At 35.4% G+C, this 14,577-nt stretch overlaps 1 protein-coding gene across 9 annotated transcripts in view; it reads right to left on the bottom strand.

The window, feature by feature from the left end:
• Positions 1-14,577, bottom strand: part of ARFIP1 (ADP ribosylation factor interacting protein 1) — a 122,212-nt gene that overhangs the window by 46,367 nt on the left and 61,268 nt on the right. For 6 of the 9 annotated variants that reach the window (XM_032413013.1, XM_032413012.1, XM_032413015.1 and 3 more), the window contains 3 exons: positions 12,545-12,640; positions 10,641-10,753; positions 2,966-3,187 (listed from right to left, as the gene is read on the bottom strand). In XM_032413013.1, the coding sequence (XP_032268904.1) occupies positions 2,966-3,187; positions 10,641-10,753; positions 12,545-12,640 (431 nt within the window). The remainder of the gene's footprint in view (positions 1-2,965; positions 3,188-10,640; positions 10,754-12,544; positions 12,641-14,577) is intronic. The other 3 variants (XM_032413016.1, XM_032413014.1, XM_032413017.1) reach the window with 2 other exon arrangements.

Below are 14,577 nucleotides of genomic sequence, written 5' to 3'. Positions count from 1 at the left end.
CCTGGAGCAAAAAGGAATTCTGCTAACAGTCTGCCTTTGCACTCAAACTGCAACTCTTCCTTGAGTCTCTAGTCTGCCAGCCTACCCCACAGGTTTTACATGTACCAAGACTCCAAAATCCTGTGAACCAATCTCTTAAAATACATCCCTCTGTATATCTACACATCCTGTTGGTTCTGTTTGTCCACAGTACTTGACTAATACAGTACCATATTTCCTTTCTGTCCTTAAAAATTCACTGACTCTTGAATTTAAGAAAATTCATCTAGGATATCATCATCAGAAGACTCAGACTGGGATTTCACTTGTATTATCTATTTTGCCATCATTGTTGAGTCAATACTGCTGCCTCTCTGCAGTCATCTTATGATTCTAATAACTGTGAAATATCTTTCTCTGGTATTGTCTTCTCTCTGCCATTACATGAGCAAAAAATGAAAACTTCTAAATTTTCAACTATGTTGCAAAAACATTAAAAAAAAAAGACTACAAAGAGTATTTATCTATTACATTATTTTTTAAGGCGATGCCAGCATTCTTTTATCATTTTAGTAATTTTTAACATGGTTGGAAATAACAGATGAGTAGTGATGAAATAATTCCCAAGATGATGAAACAGCAAAATGTTTGAAGATCATTAAGATCCCATACTGTGTCTTTGATTTCCAATGGACCCACATGGCAGTTGCAAGATAAAAAGTTGTATTCTGGGGGCACCTGGGTGGCTCAGTTGGTTAAGCGTCTGCCTTCGGCTCAGGTCATGATCCTGGGGTCCTGGGATCAAACCCTGCGTCCTGCTCCCTGCTCAGCGGGAAGCCTGCTTCTCCCTCTCCTCTGCCCCCACCCACTCATGTTCTCTCTCGTTCACTCTGCTCTCTCTCAAATAAATAAAAATCTTTTAAAAAAAGTATTCTGTTAAAAAAATAAGCAAATGTTTTCATTGGAATAAAACTCATGAACTATCAAATCCTTACAAAGGGTTAGAGATGCTCAAATAAGAAACTTAAAAATTAAAACTGGGTCTAACGGACTTGAATACTGAGGATTAACCTCTCAGTTCTGTTAAAAAAAAAAAAAAAAGATTTGACATCTAGAAGATAATAAAAGTACCTACTAGCTAAGACTGAGCATTAAATGAGCTAATACATACATAAACCACTTAGAACAGTATCTGGCATATAGTAAATCCCCAATCTGTATTAACTATTACAATTAGCAGGGTCTACTGAGTACAGCATCACTGATAACACTGCTGTAATACTTCCCCAGACCCTATACCCTGGCTACCTCTTTCCTTACTGTGGGGATTTTTCTCTCTAAAGATTCCACTTAAAGAGATAGCAAGAGATCATGGAGAAACACAGACAAGTCTGGTGTAGCTCCTCCCTGTGCACATGCACAGGCGAGCCCCACCCAGAGCTGCCCTCTCCTGGCCTCACTGTCTGTACATGTCCTTGGCTATGAAAACAAAACCAAATATGTGTATGTTTGTATATATAAAACATAAATAAATTATACATAGATATGATTTTCAGTTCTACTCTTTTTTATTCATTTATTTTTTTAAAGATTTTATTTATTTGTCAGAGAGAGAGACAGAGAGAGAGAGCACACACAAGCAGGGGGAGCAACAGAGAGGGAGAAGCAGGCTCCCCGCTGAGCAGGGAGCCCGATGTGGGACTCGATCCCAGGACCCTGGGATCATGACCTGAGCCAAAGGCAGATGCTTAACTGACTGAGCCACCCAGGCGTCCCGCTCTACCTTTTATTAAAAAAGATTTTATTATTTATTAGAGAGAGAGAGAGAGAAAGAGAGCACACGCAAGCACACATACAGGTACATGCATGAGCAGGGGGAGGAGCAGTGGGGGAGGGTGAGGGACAAGCAGTCTCCAGGCTGAGAGCACTTGGACACCAGCTCAACCCCAGCACTCTGATCGGGATCATGACCTGAGCCAAAAGCAAGAGTCATATGCTCAACCTGCTGGGCTACCCGAGTGCCCCACAGCTCTACCTTTAATTTGTTTTGTGATCTTATAAATATTACCTAACCTCTCTTGGCTTCAGTTTCCTCATCTATAAAATAGGGATAACATTTCTTGCAGTATTGTTAGATAAATTACATGATACAATGGCTATAAAGCACCCAGCCCATTACACTGAAATTGTGGACACTCAGTAACTACAGCTGTTCTATTAATCAGCTTCCCAAATATTAGATTAATTCTTTTTGTCTACCTAGTGACTCAGTTAGAATTGAATCTAAGTATTCTTCACTATTATGAGATAGATCACCATCTCTAGCCAAACTTTCTTTTCCAAGACTCTAGATATTTTCAAATAATTTAATGCTCTAAATTATCTAAGTCTTCAAGTTAGAAAGTCTGTAGGCAAAGGATTTTGGCTCCAGGTGAGGGGGGAAAAAAAAAAAAGACATCAAAGAAGTCACTTAAGAAACCATAAGAAATTCTCAGGAATGCTTTGCTGAATATTTTAGAGATATATGCAAAAAAATAATTTTATAATTACCCTAAAATTCTTAATTTTTAAAACTCACAATTTCTATTAATGATTTCAGTAAAAGATCTTGAATCCAGTCAAGCAAGTTACTATTTGTTCAAGACAAATAGTAGAGAATAGGTAAGAGATTTTCAATAGGTACCTGAATTTGCTTTTTGCTTTTTACCCAAGCTCACATACACATAGCTATGATTTTTTCTAGACTCAGGCAGGCTGAGTACTTTCCTTTTCCTTTCCTCTAACCAAGCTCCCTTCCCCTGAAACCTCTAGCTGACATCTCCAGTCATTTGGGCCTTCTTAAAAATTACATGAAATATTTTAAAAGAACACCAATTCCAAATTTATTAAGAGTTAAGCAAATCAGAAATGTAACAAATTACATCTTACAATAATATTGCCATTCTCCTCCTCCACACTCTCCAACAGCTATTTAAAATAATCTTACATGTAGTTCTAATGACTTCAAACTCAGGTCAGCAAATGCATCTCCAAGTTGCCTTTGGGTGTGCACCATCTGGAAAAGCTGGGTTGACAATGTCTGAGCCAGTCTTAAAATATTTTCATATTTTTTCTTGTTATCTCTTAATATATCAATCTGAGCTTCAAGTTCAAGGTCCACAGTTCTCGATCCACGGCCTAGCTTCTCAGAGATAATTTGCCGAGTGCACTAAAAGTGGAAAGATGCACTTTGTTTAGGAAGAAAAAAAAGAACAAAAGAGAAAGGAATAATATAGCAATCCGAAGTACAAATACTACAGCATTTGACATATACCATTTTTGGCTTCAAACAAGCTACCCTTAAAAAACTGAAAATGGTCAGCCCACTTAGAAGTTCATCAAGGTTCAAAATAAACTTACCAGACATATCTAATAGCTATTACTAATCAGAGGAAGTTTTAAGACTTAGAGAGCTAATTTATATACTACCAGATGAGCTCCCTCACAGAATCATATTTCAGGCTTAGCATACTTAAGTAGATTATTTACAACAACTGAGATACTTGGCATTGATTGAAGAATGTGAGTGGGCTATTAATATAGGAATAATAAGCATATCAAAATTCTATTCTCCTGTTGTTTTCAAATGCTTTTTTTTCCTTCTATCTTCCTCTTAAACAGCTGTGTGTATGTGTGTGAGTAGGAGGAATGAAGGGAAGAAAGGAAGGAGAAAGAGGTAGGACAAGGACATGGGAAGGGTGGGGAGAGAGGAAGGGGAAGAAAGGAAGAGAGAGAGAGAGGAAGGGAAGGAGGAAAGAAGAGAAAGAGGTAGAGATGAGAGATTCCTGAATTCTTTTACTTCTGTCCAGAAAGAATAGTATTAAATTATGTTATTCTGTCCTGCCCCAGAAATAATGATACAGGAAATTTTTTTTAGCAACAAAAAATTATAAGCAACTTCACTACTCAATAATATATTTTGAGAGCAACTATATAGGGCATTAATATACTCTTCATCATTTAAAGTTAACAAAAATATTCTAAAAAAAGTAATAAATATTGCCATTTTTTAAATTTGCAAATTTGCTCTTTTATCTTGTCTTTCACAGTTTTGGTTACAGAATTGATATCTATTCCAACAATTAAAATAATGAATGAAATAAAAGGTGAATTTCCTCTTCCTTCCTTTAATACCACTAAATGATAGAAAACTACTACTATTAACAGTTGGATGCATAGTCTAGACTCTTCCTTAAACCTCTATACTCACATATATAATATTTTTCAAGTAAAAATGAGACTGTGCTATGCTATACATAACATCCTATATTTCCTATGACCAAATATCTTGAGATTTTTCCTTGTCAATACATATAAATCTATATTTATCCTTCTAATTAGTATATTATATACTACTCATGTTTTTCTATTTAAAACTGAAATGAATTCCCTATATATTCTCTATTCTCATCAATTAAGGATCCTTGTTAATAAACATTTAAAAATAAAGGAGTTCTTTTTTTTAAAAGGCAGAGAAATTAACTATATAGAAAATGATAGGAAAGGTGAGAGGCTAAACTCACAGAAGAGAGATAAAACTATTTCTATGGGAAAACATATGAACACATACACTCTTAGAAGATGAAAATCACTTCAAGAGAAAAGCTTAACTGAAGACTGTCATTTTAACGAGGGAAACATCAGCAAGAACAATATCTGAAATGGTAACAAGATAAAGGAGATATACCACTTTTCATCCACACCAGGATTTTCCCTATGCAATATTATCAGAGATTTATTCCATTTGAAAGCCAAAGCATATGGTACCTTCCATAGCAACCCAGATAAAACAGTCTGTTGAAAGTTAAGAAACTAGAACTCACTGAAGAAGCTTGGCAGACTGGGCAAAATGAAAGAAATGCCTACTGTTGTCTAAGTGGCCATTTTTTCCCAGAAATAATGGTTACAAGCAGACAGCGGGGTCAGAGGTTTAATGAGGAAATGTTTTTTGTTTCCAGGAAGCCAAGGCACTAAGAAGCATAAGGCAATATTGATTATGAAGCGTGTTAAAATCTGGACACTAGAAACAAGTTTTGAAACAGACCTTTCCCACCTTGTATTCCAATATAGATAATGTACACTCTTAAGGACAATCTAAGTAATCTGAAAGTGAGGGTACTCCAGATAGCCTACTTTGCTGAAAATGCAGATGACTTACAATGAGCTGACAGTCCTATTCAGTATTCCATACTTATAAATTAAGACTCCATTTTGAAGATAAGACAAATGGAGCAAGGTTAAAGCGGAAGTAAACTACTGCTCTATGTAGATCTCCTACTTGGGGGGATGGTGGATATAATAAAGTGATAAACACTGTATAAAAAAATACTATGAATCACCATCATACAGGTCATGAATTTATAAGATAGTCACTGTGTACTCTCAGTATTTAAACAGCACCAAGAACTTTTTCTGTGAATACCAAAAAGTGAATAAAAACACTTAAGTACAAGGAAAAGAATAATTTCATGGCAAAAGCTGATAGATACTAAAGAGTTATTAAGGGTGAAGGATAGGAAAGAAGGGAGCATAAAAGAAAATACTAGAAACTGAACAAGGGGAATAGGTCAATCAGTAAATGAATAAGATAATATAAGAAAAACAGGGATGAAAGTTTAAAAGATATTGGCTTATAGGCAACAAAGATTAATTTGATAAGGTGTGAATACTGATGACAAATTTGTAAACATTCAAAGAAAGTATTTAATGCTTGGGAAACATGCCAAATAGCTCTGAATGCTGAAACCGAGATTATTCTTAAATAAAATAATAATAGTAAGATGGACTTCTGAAAGTACTCTATTCTTTTTTTCTTTTTTTGTAAGATTTATTTTTTTATTTTTAAGTAATCCCTACACCCAACGTGGGGTTCAAATTTACAACCCAGAGATCAAGAGTTGCATGTTCTACTGACTGAGCCAGCCAGGTGCCCCTACTCTATTCTTTATAAAAAAAATTTTAAGGGGCGCCTGGGTGGCTCAGTCAGTTAAGCGTCTGTCTTCTGCTCAGGTCATGATCCCAAGGTCCTGGGATGGAGCCCCGCATCAGGCTCCCTGCTCAGTGGAGAGCCTGCTTCTCCCTCTCCCTCTTCTGCTCCCCCTGCTTGTGCTCTCTCTTTGTCTGTCTCTCCTCTGTCAAATAAATAAAAAAATCTTAAAAAAAATTTTTTTTAAATTTATTTTATTTTTTGGGGTGAGAATTCCTGCGGATAAGAATAAATAAGAAAATAAATAAATTTTGGATTCAAAATTTATGAATAAAATCAGGCAGATTAAAATAATATTTAAGAATACTTACTTATATATCAGAGCCTAAACTTAAAATTGTTCCCATTATATATTTGGTTTAAATCACCAGCCTGTTTTTTTTTTTTAAAGCAAATACTTTATTATGGCTTTACCAGCCTGTTTTTAGAGCCAAAATAACAACCAATAAAGAAGTGCTAAATAGCCTCTGTGAGGAAAAGCCTTTAAGTGACTGATGTATTACAAATAGCTCAAGCCACAAATCCACTTAGTACCTCTGAATCTTAACAGGGACAAGACAGTAGAATTTAAAGAACAGTTAAGTGGATGAAAACCCTAGCTGTTCAAGTCAGAGCATTGGCCATACCACTCTCTATATTTGTGAATTGTTTGTGGGTGTAGCGGTTTGTAAGTCAGGAATTGTTTACCTTTATACAGACACATTATCTCTTCTCAAGAGTAATACAGAAGTGAATTTATTCTTTCAGTTAATACTTCTAAAATATGATCTGAAATTATCTACAAAAGTACAGGTTTTTTTAAGATGATAAAAGTGCCTGAAACATGCTCATCAATCTTCCCAAAAATTATTTAGTATTTGTTAGAGAACAGAAACAGAAGAGAGATTAAAGGCCAAAAACCATGCAGGAGCTGAAGTCCAAGAAAAAGATCAAAGTTGTAGCTAGAATCAAAAGTTGCTCAACAGTAAAATGGATAATAAGTACAGACCTAAATCAACCAAATCAAAATCTATACTTGAAGGATTATCCAAATGACAATGAGTGTCCTATATAGCTCATAATTTGGAATGAAAAGGTAAAAAAGCCATAAGAACAGAGTCAAGGAGATCCAATAAAGTCCTTACACTCTGAGCTTGTTTAGGTGGAGAAGCATATGCCAACCCAGACACACTGGCTACAAACTCCATTAAAATCACGTAAGTTAGAACATTCTTTTTCTCTTCTATTTATTTTTTTAAAGTATAAATACACTTAAAAATTTCTTTTAAGGATTTGAGAGAGAGAAAGAAGGAGAGAGACCGCACGCCAAGAGGGAAGAGGGGCAGAGGGAGAGGAGAGAGAGAATCCTCAAGCAGACTCCCCACTAAGTGGGGAGCCCAATGTGAGGCCTAATCCCAGGACCCCAAGATCATACCTTGAGTCAAAATCAAGAGCAGGCCCCTGAGCCACCCACGCATGCCTAATTTTTTTTTAAAGTAAGCTCTAGGTCCAACACAGGGCCTGAACTTACAACCCCAAGATTAATAGTTGCAAGCTCTACTGACTGAGCCAGCCAGGCGCCCCTCTCTTCTGATTTAGGCTGTAACATCCCAATTAAGCTCTGATGAAAAAAATTTTCAGTTAAAAATAATCATTCTGAGGAGAATGATAACTCCTTCATGTAGAATTATGCCATCTGTGCAACATTTTAAAGGCTGGTCAATTTCATTAACATAAACTTTAAAAAGGCTGAATGTGGTATGTTAATATAAGAGATAAATATGGAATCTTAACAATGATTCAACTCAGGGCGCCTGGGTGGCTCAGATGGTTAAGCGTCTGCCTTCGGCTCAAGTCATGATCCCAGGGTCCTGGGATCGAGTCCCACATCGGGCTCTCTGCTCCTTGGGAGACTGCTTCTCCCTCTGCATCTCTCTCTCTCTGTCTCTCATGAATAAATAAATAAAATCTTTAAAAAAAAAAAAAAAAAACAACAAAAAAACAATGATTCAACTCAGATTATTGTAGAGGTAAAAGACAAAAAATGGGGAACAGATAATAAGTATATAGGAAAAAAAGAGGGAACAAGGGAAACATGAACTAAAGGACACAAGAGAAGAAGGCTCAAATGAACAAAATCTTAAATTTTATAATTTGTAATTACTAAAACTTGGTTCAGAAATAAGGCCTGTATTTTTTTTAAGGTGGTAATTATTTTTATTTTTTATTTTTTAAAAATATTTTATTTGAGAGAGAGAGAGAGAAAGAAAATGAGCGGGGGGGGGGGGGGGAGAAGGGGGGGAGGGAGAAGCAGACTCCCTGACGTGGGGCTCAATCATAACCCTGACCTGAGCCGAAGGCAGACACTTAACTAACTGAGCCACCCAGGTGTCCTTTATTTTTTTTTTAAAGTAATCTCTACAGCCAACGTGGGGCTCCAACTCACGACCCCAAGATCAAGAGTCACATGCTCTACCAACTGAGCCAGAGAGGCACCACTAAGGCCTGTATTCTTTAGGTTTCAATGTGTGATCACAGAATGTTACTAGTTAGAGGCAAATTTCATGAATAAATGAACAAAGGAATGGTTGAATAAATAAATTTAATAAATTAATGAATGAAGCTCAGTTTGGTATGAAAGACAAATAAGTGAAATGAAAGGGAGCAAAAAGAGGAATTCCAAGCAGTAGGCAAATATAGTCGCATGAAGTTATAAGTTATAGACGTGTGAGAAAGCATAGTTTGTTTCGGAAATCTCTGGATAATTTGGTATGGCTCGCTGGATCCACTGGTGGGAGAGAGGAACGGGATAATGTTGGCAAGGTAGACGGGTCAGATCCACACCATTCTAAAGACAATGGGGATCAACTGAACAATTTCAAGTAAGAGTGAACCTAATATATTAGGCAGCATAGAATATGCAGTCTAAGAGATTTTGTCAAGAAGCTAATTCAGTAATGTGAGAGTAACAAAGAATATGGACTATGGCTGGGAAAGCTGGAATGGAGAAAAAGGGATAAAGTCAAGCAATATTAAGGAGGCAGAGTCCATTTAATGATAAGAGGTATGTGGCATCAATGAGAAGGTGAAGTAGAAATCTGGATAGCTGGGTGAACTGTTGTGATATGAGGAAATACAAAGGGAGAAACAATACATGGAATGAGACCCCACATCCTTGATAACAAAAGGAGCAATAATTAAATACAATGTCCTGAATGAGAACAGATGACGCTGGCATCAGTTTTTGATGACTACCATTGGCATTTATCAGGGCTACACTGGCATGAGGAAAATAATTTTTGGAAAGATTCATGAACATGTTTCAGGGGCACTTTTATCATCTTAAGAAAACCTGTTCTTTTGTAGATGATTTCTGAAAGTATTCTGCAAGTATTGCCTGAAAGAATAAATTCACTTCTGTATTACTCTTGAGAAGACACAAGAGACATGTCCTCTGTATAAAAATATAGACAATTCCTGACTTACAAACCACTACATCCACAAACAATTCACAAATATAGAGAGTGTTATGGCCAATGCTCTGACTTGAGTAACTAGGGTTTTCATCCACTCAACTGTTCTTTAAACTATTTTTTTTAAAAGATTATTTATTTGGGGCGCCTGGGTGGCTCAGTCGTTAAGCGTCTGCCTTCGGCTCAGGTCATGATCCCGGGGTGCTGGGATCGAGCCCCGCATCGGGCTCCCTGCTCAGCAGGGAGCCTGCTTCTCCTTCTCCCTCTGTCTACCACTCTGCCTACTTGTGCTCTCTCTGTGTCAAATAAATAAATAAAATCTTTAAAAAAAAAAAAAAAGATTATTTATTTATTTGAAAGAGAGAAAGAGAGCATGAGCGTGAGCAGGGGGAGGGGCAGAGGGAAAAGGAGAGAGAGAATCTCAAGCAGGCTGCGCACTGAGTGCAGAGCCCGATGTGGGGCTTGATCTTACCACTCCAAGATCAGGACCTGAGCTGAAATCAAAAGTCGGCCACTTAACTGACTGAGCCACCCTGGTGCCCCTGACTATTCTTTAAATTCTACTGTTTTGTCCCTGTTAGGATTCAAAGGTACTATGGATTTGTGGTTTGAGCTATTTGTAATACATCAAATATACTATAGATTAAATAATTTGCTTATTTGTTTCACAGAGGCCATACAAAAAAATAGCCACCAATTACTCTGAGGCAATGCAACTAACAACAATACATTTTTGAAGTCCAACTCATCTGCAATGTGGTGCTGTCTACACAGTTAATGCTTAATTATTACAATAAGATCAGAGAATTCCAACTCTGAAAAATGACTATACCTCTTTGACATTCAGTTACTATCAAAAAGTATCAAAAAGAGGAGGTAGGGATAGATATGTCTATAGCAGTTTTACAGGCAAACATATTCCAAGGTAATATATTTCTTCTTCAATTATGTACTATCAATTAATAAGCATTTCTATAGCTTTTTTACTCTTTTGCTACTGACTTTTTAGACTACATTTATGCAAAGACCAATAAAACAAAGTACTTCATTTTCTAATTGTATTTTTATAGTTAGAGGCATTATTCTTTCCTATATATTCATATAATTGCAAATAATAATTTGAATAACATACAAATGAAAATTCTTAGAGCTAGTTAGGGTGGAAACATTAAAAAAATACAAACCTTGTAGGTGTTTAGACTCCATTTTCTAACAAGCTCTAACTTTTCCATTGCAGGATTTTTTATTTCATCTGCTAGAATAACTGGTCCACTTTTGGTCTGTGTTCTCTGGCCACCTGCATGATCATAACAGAAGATAAAACACAAACTAGATAAAGACAAGTAGGGGAAAAAAAACCAAACCATTGATGCTATTCAAATTAAACTACTTATGCATTTAAAAATAAAACGGTTTCCACAAAGTAAAGGACTAGAACTTTCTGGAATAATTGAGGACAATTTCCAAACACTTAAAAAATATTTCTGCCAATTAAACACAAATGCTTTGTGGTTTGTCTATCATCTTAAAAAAAAAAAATGCTGCAACCAGCCTTCTTTTCTAAATAAGCTCTTTACTTCTAGAAAACAAAATTCCCACAATTAATCTTATAACCTAATGACCCTAAAAAAAACTGTGTCAGTAAAAATCTGGAAAGGTTATGTACTCTTCACAGTGATCTCCTTTCATCATACAATGTAGAACAGAGTAACAACAGAGGTTACTATAATTTTGGAGGATTTAAAAATATAATTCAAATTTCAGATAGTCATTAAAAATATCTTACCACCAGTATGAAAGGCTAGGCTAAAACAAGACCTACATTGTACCTCCTTTTTTTCTCAAGAGACCACCCACCCTCCTGCAAAAAGCCATAATTAATAAAGGCAGTATAAAGCCCTGACAATGTACTGCTCCAACTATTAAGAAATTATGACATAAAAGCAACTCTACCAGTATAGAGTTTCTATAGTAAATATTTTTCATAGAAGAAAATAGTTAAATGCTTATGATACTAATGACTTAGAGTAAAAACTTTGTAATAATTTAAAAAGAACAATGAAATAAGGAGAAGAGAAAAAGTTCTAAAAAATGGTTTTTAAAGTCAGAGCAAAAATTTCTTTTCTCACTTACTCCTACAGTCAGACTGTGCCTTTGCCACAACTTTACCATAACCTAAGATCAAGAACGGTATATAAAATCAAATACATTTAAGATTTACAAAATTCTCATAGAAACAAAATACAGAATGTTAACATTTCATGTTAAAAGAAATATGTAGTTCAACTTTTTCCTGTTTTTATAGTCCAGCAATATTAAAGTATAGAGCAAATTCAATGCAAAGAAATGCATTTTCCCCAAGTACTTTTCATTGGGCATAACTGGTAAATTACATATCATTTTGTTGCAATCTGCAAGCTATCTGTAAGCTGTGGTTGAAAATAGGAAGATACAACATTTTCCACTTGACCCATTCCAAATAATGAACAACCCAGTTGTTGAAGGCTCCTTTTTTGTTTAACCGAAAACAGAGAGCAGAGCTGCAAAGCTGAGAGGATCAAATAAGTAAATCTACATTTTTCCAGAGTTAAGAAAGCATGATTTAAAATGAATCCACTTTGGGGCGCCTGGGTGGCTTAGTCGTTAAGCGTCTGCTTTCGGCTCAGGTCATGATCCCAGGGTCCTGGGATCAAGCCCCGCATCGGGCTCCCTGCTCCGCAGGAACCCTGCTTCTCTCTCTCCCACTCCCTCTGCTGTGTTCCCTCTCTCGCTGTGTCTCTCTCTGTCAAATAAATAAATAAAATCTTAAAAAATAAAATAAAATGAATCCAATTTTACAATGTTTTTTAATCTTAAAGTGAATTAAATTTCAGGTTTAAGATATATAGTTAATAACACTGAAAAGCCAGAAAAATAGGTATGCCTAGAAAGATTATTTCCGTTATTGTTAAAAAAGAAAGAAGCAGCCACCAAAAAAAGCCAGAATTACACACACCTAAGAATATAAAGCAAGGGATTATGAAACTGAGTGAATTAGTTTAGTTTAGAAGTAGCAAGAAGGGCTTTATCCAATCAGTGCAGTGAATACCTGCAGGAACAATTAAATCACTTCCTTGTTGAGCCAGTGGACTAGCTGCAACCCTGCTAGGAGACATAACAGATGGCAATGGTGGTGCCTGGGAACCTGGAAAGGATAGACATTTAACTGTGAAAATCCTTTTCCTCCTCTACATACTGCACATTTTGAGTATCGGTTTACTGACATTGCTCTTAAAATATTAAAAAGCTAGGATTAAAAACTGGAATTAATATATTTGCTTTCTTGCAGGAATGGACTAAAAATAAATGGATGTGATCAGGGCGAGTTCTTGTATAAACTTTTCATGGAACTGTTGAAACCAAACAAAACACATATAAGACAAAACTTGGCAAGATCACGTCTAAACAGGACTTTACCTGGACTCTGCTATTTCCAAATCAATTAACAGAATATGATTAAAGTTCCATAGCTGAACGATTTAAAGCTTAAGTAAATATTTTATAATGTGCTACTTCTACATTCAAAGGAAAGGTCTTTAAATAAACAAAGGTATGTAATAATGTCCCAAAATTAGAATTCACAAAATGTGTACGAGTCACAGCGTTCACAAGAATTGTAGTCCAAAATTTCACATCATAAATCCAATAGCACGCAGTGTAGATCACTGCTACTCACAGTATGGATGCAAGGGACCTACATCAGGGATTTCACCTGAGAGCTCATTAAAAATCCAAACACTCAGGCCCTGTCCTAGACCTACTGAACTAGAATCTGCATTTTCACAAGATCCTTAGGTGATTTGTATGTATTCTCAAGTTTGAGAAGTGCTGATGTAGAGTGCTATTCTAACTAATCACAAGAATGGAGCTTTTAAAACATAGCTGGGACACTCCACAAGATGATCTACTGATCATCAGTGGGTATCTGTAGGTTTTTTTTTTTTTTCAGTTTTACCTTTTTTATTCAATTATTTTTATTTATTAAACAAAAAAATCTGTATATATTTCAGGTGTACAGTGTGATGTTTTGATATATGTATACATTGTGAAATGATTACCACAAACTAATATATCCATCACTTGTTTTGGTTACATTTCCGCGGTTAATTGAGATCTATTCTATTAGCAAATTTCAAGTATACAAGACAGTATTATTAACTATAGTCACCATGCTGTACATTAGGCATTTGTGGTTTTTTAAAAGCCACTCAAATTATTCTCAAATTCAACTGGAAGTTTGAGAATCATAGGAAAAAAACAATTTTTGAATGAAACACAACTGAATTTTAAATTCTTAACTCTGAATTTGAAATTCTGGCTCTATTTGCCACACAGTAGCAGGAATGTCCTAGCAAATTAATTAATATCTCTGAGCCTTAGTTATCTACAAAATGAGAAAATTGACTATCCAACATTGTTCTAATGTCCGGCATTAAACCAAATAAAACCATGTAACTTTAACTGCTTTCTTTATTTTAAATTCTGAAGTCTGTACATCTTTAAGGGAATGATAATTAAAAGTTGAAAAACTTAATATCCTTCCAGATTCAGCTGAGAATATTTTCAAGTCTGTAAGGTACTTTTATTTCAACTACACTCTCCCAGTTCCCTAGAAATCATATAATGAAACAAATTTGTAATTAAAATGTTCTAATAGAACAGAAATCAAGATCAAATTTCTTTACTTAGAGTTAGTAAAAATTGATTATATCCCAGATATACTAAGTTCTGTTGGAGAAATAGTCACCAGTTTTAATAATATGAAAACCAATTTTAATTTGAACTAGATCTAACATTAAAATCCAAACATGCAATAGACCTAAATAGACTGGCACTACCTTTCAAAGTAGGAGATATTTATCTCTTTAAATCTGATAAACTATAAAATTTAAAATTAGAAGGGATGACAGAAATCAACTAAGTCTGACATTAAACTATAGGAGAAATAAACCCCAGAGGGGTTAAACAGCTTATCAGAGACTCAGATGCTCTGAATTCACACCCTAAAATCTCCATTATTAAATTCAATACAGAAAACACCAATCCATAAATTACTTAGTGAGTTGGAAGGCATTTTAATAG

Source organism: Phoca vitulina, unplaced genomic scaffold (assembly GCF_004348235.1).
Source record: "Phoca vitulina isolate PV1807 unplaced genomic scaffold, GSC_HSeal_1.0 scaffold14, whole genome shotgun sequence".
Lineage (NCBI taxonomy): Eukaryota > Metazoa > Chordata > Mammalia > Carnivora > Phocidae > Phoca > Phoca vitulina.
The sequence above is the reverse complement of the archived record's forward strand: the minus strand, read 5'-3'. Positions and strand labels throughout refer to the sequence as shown.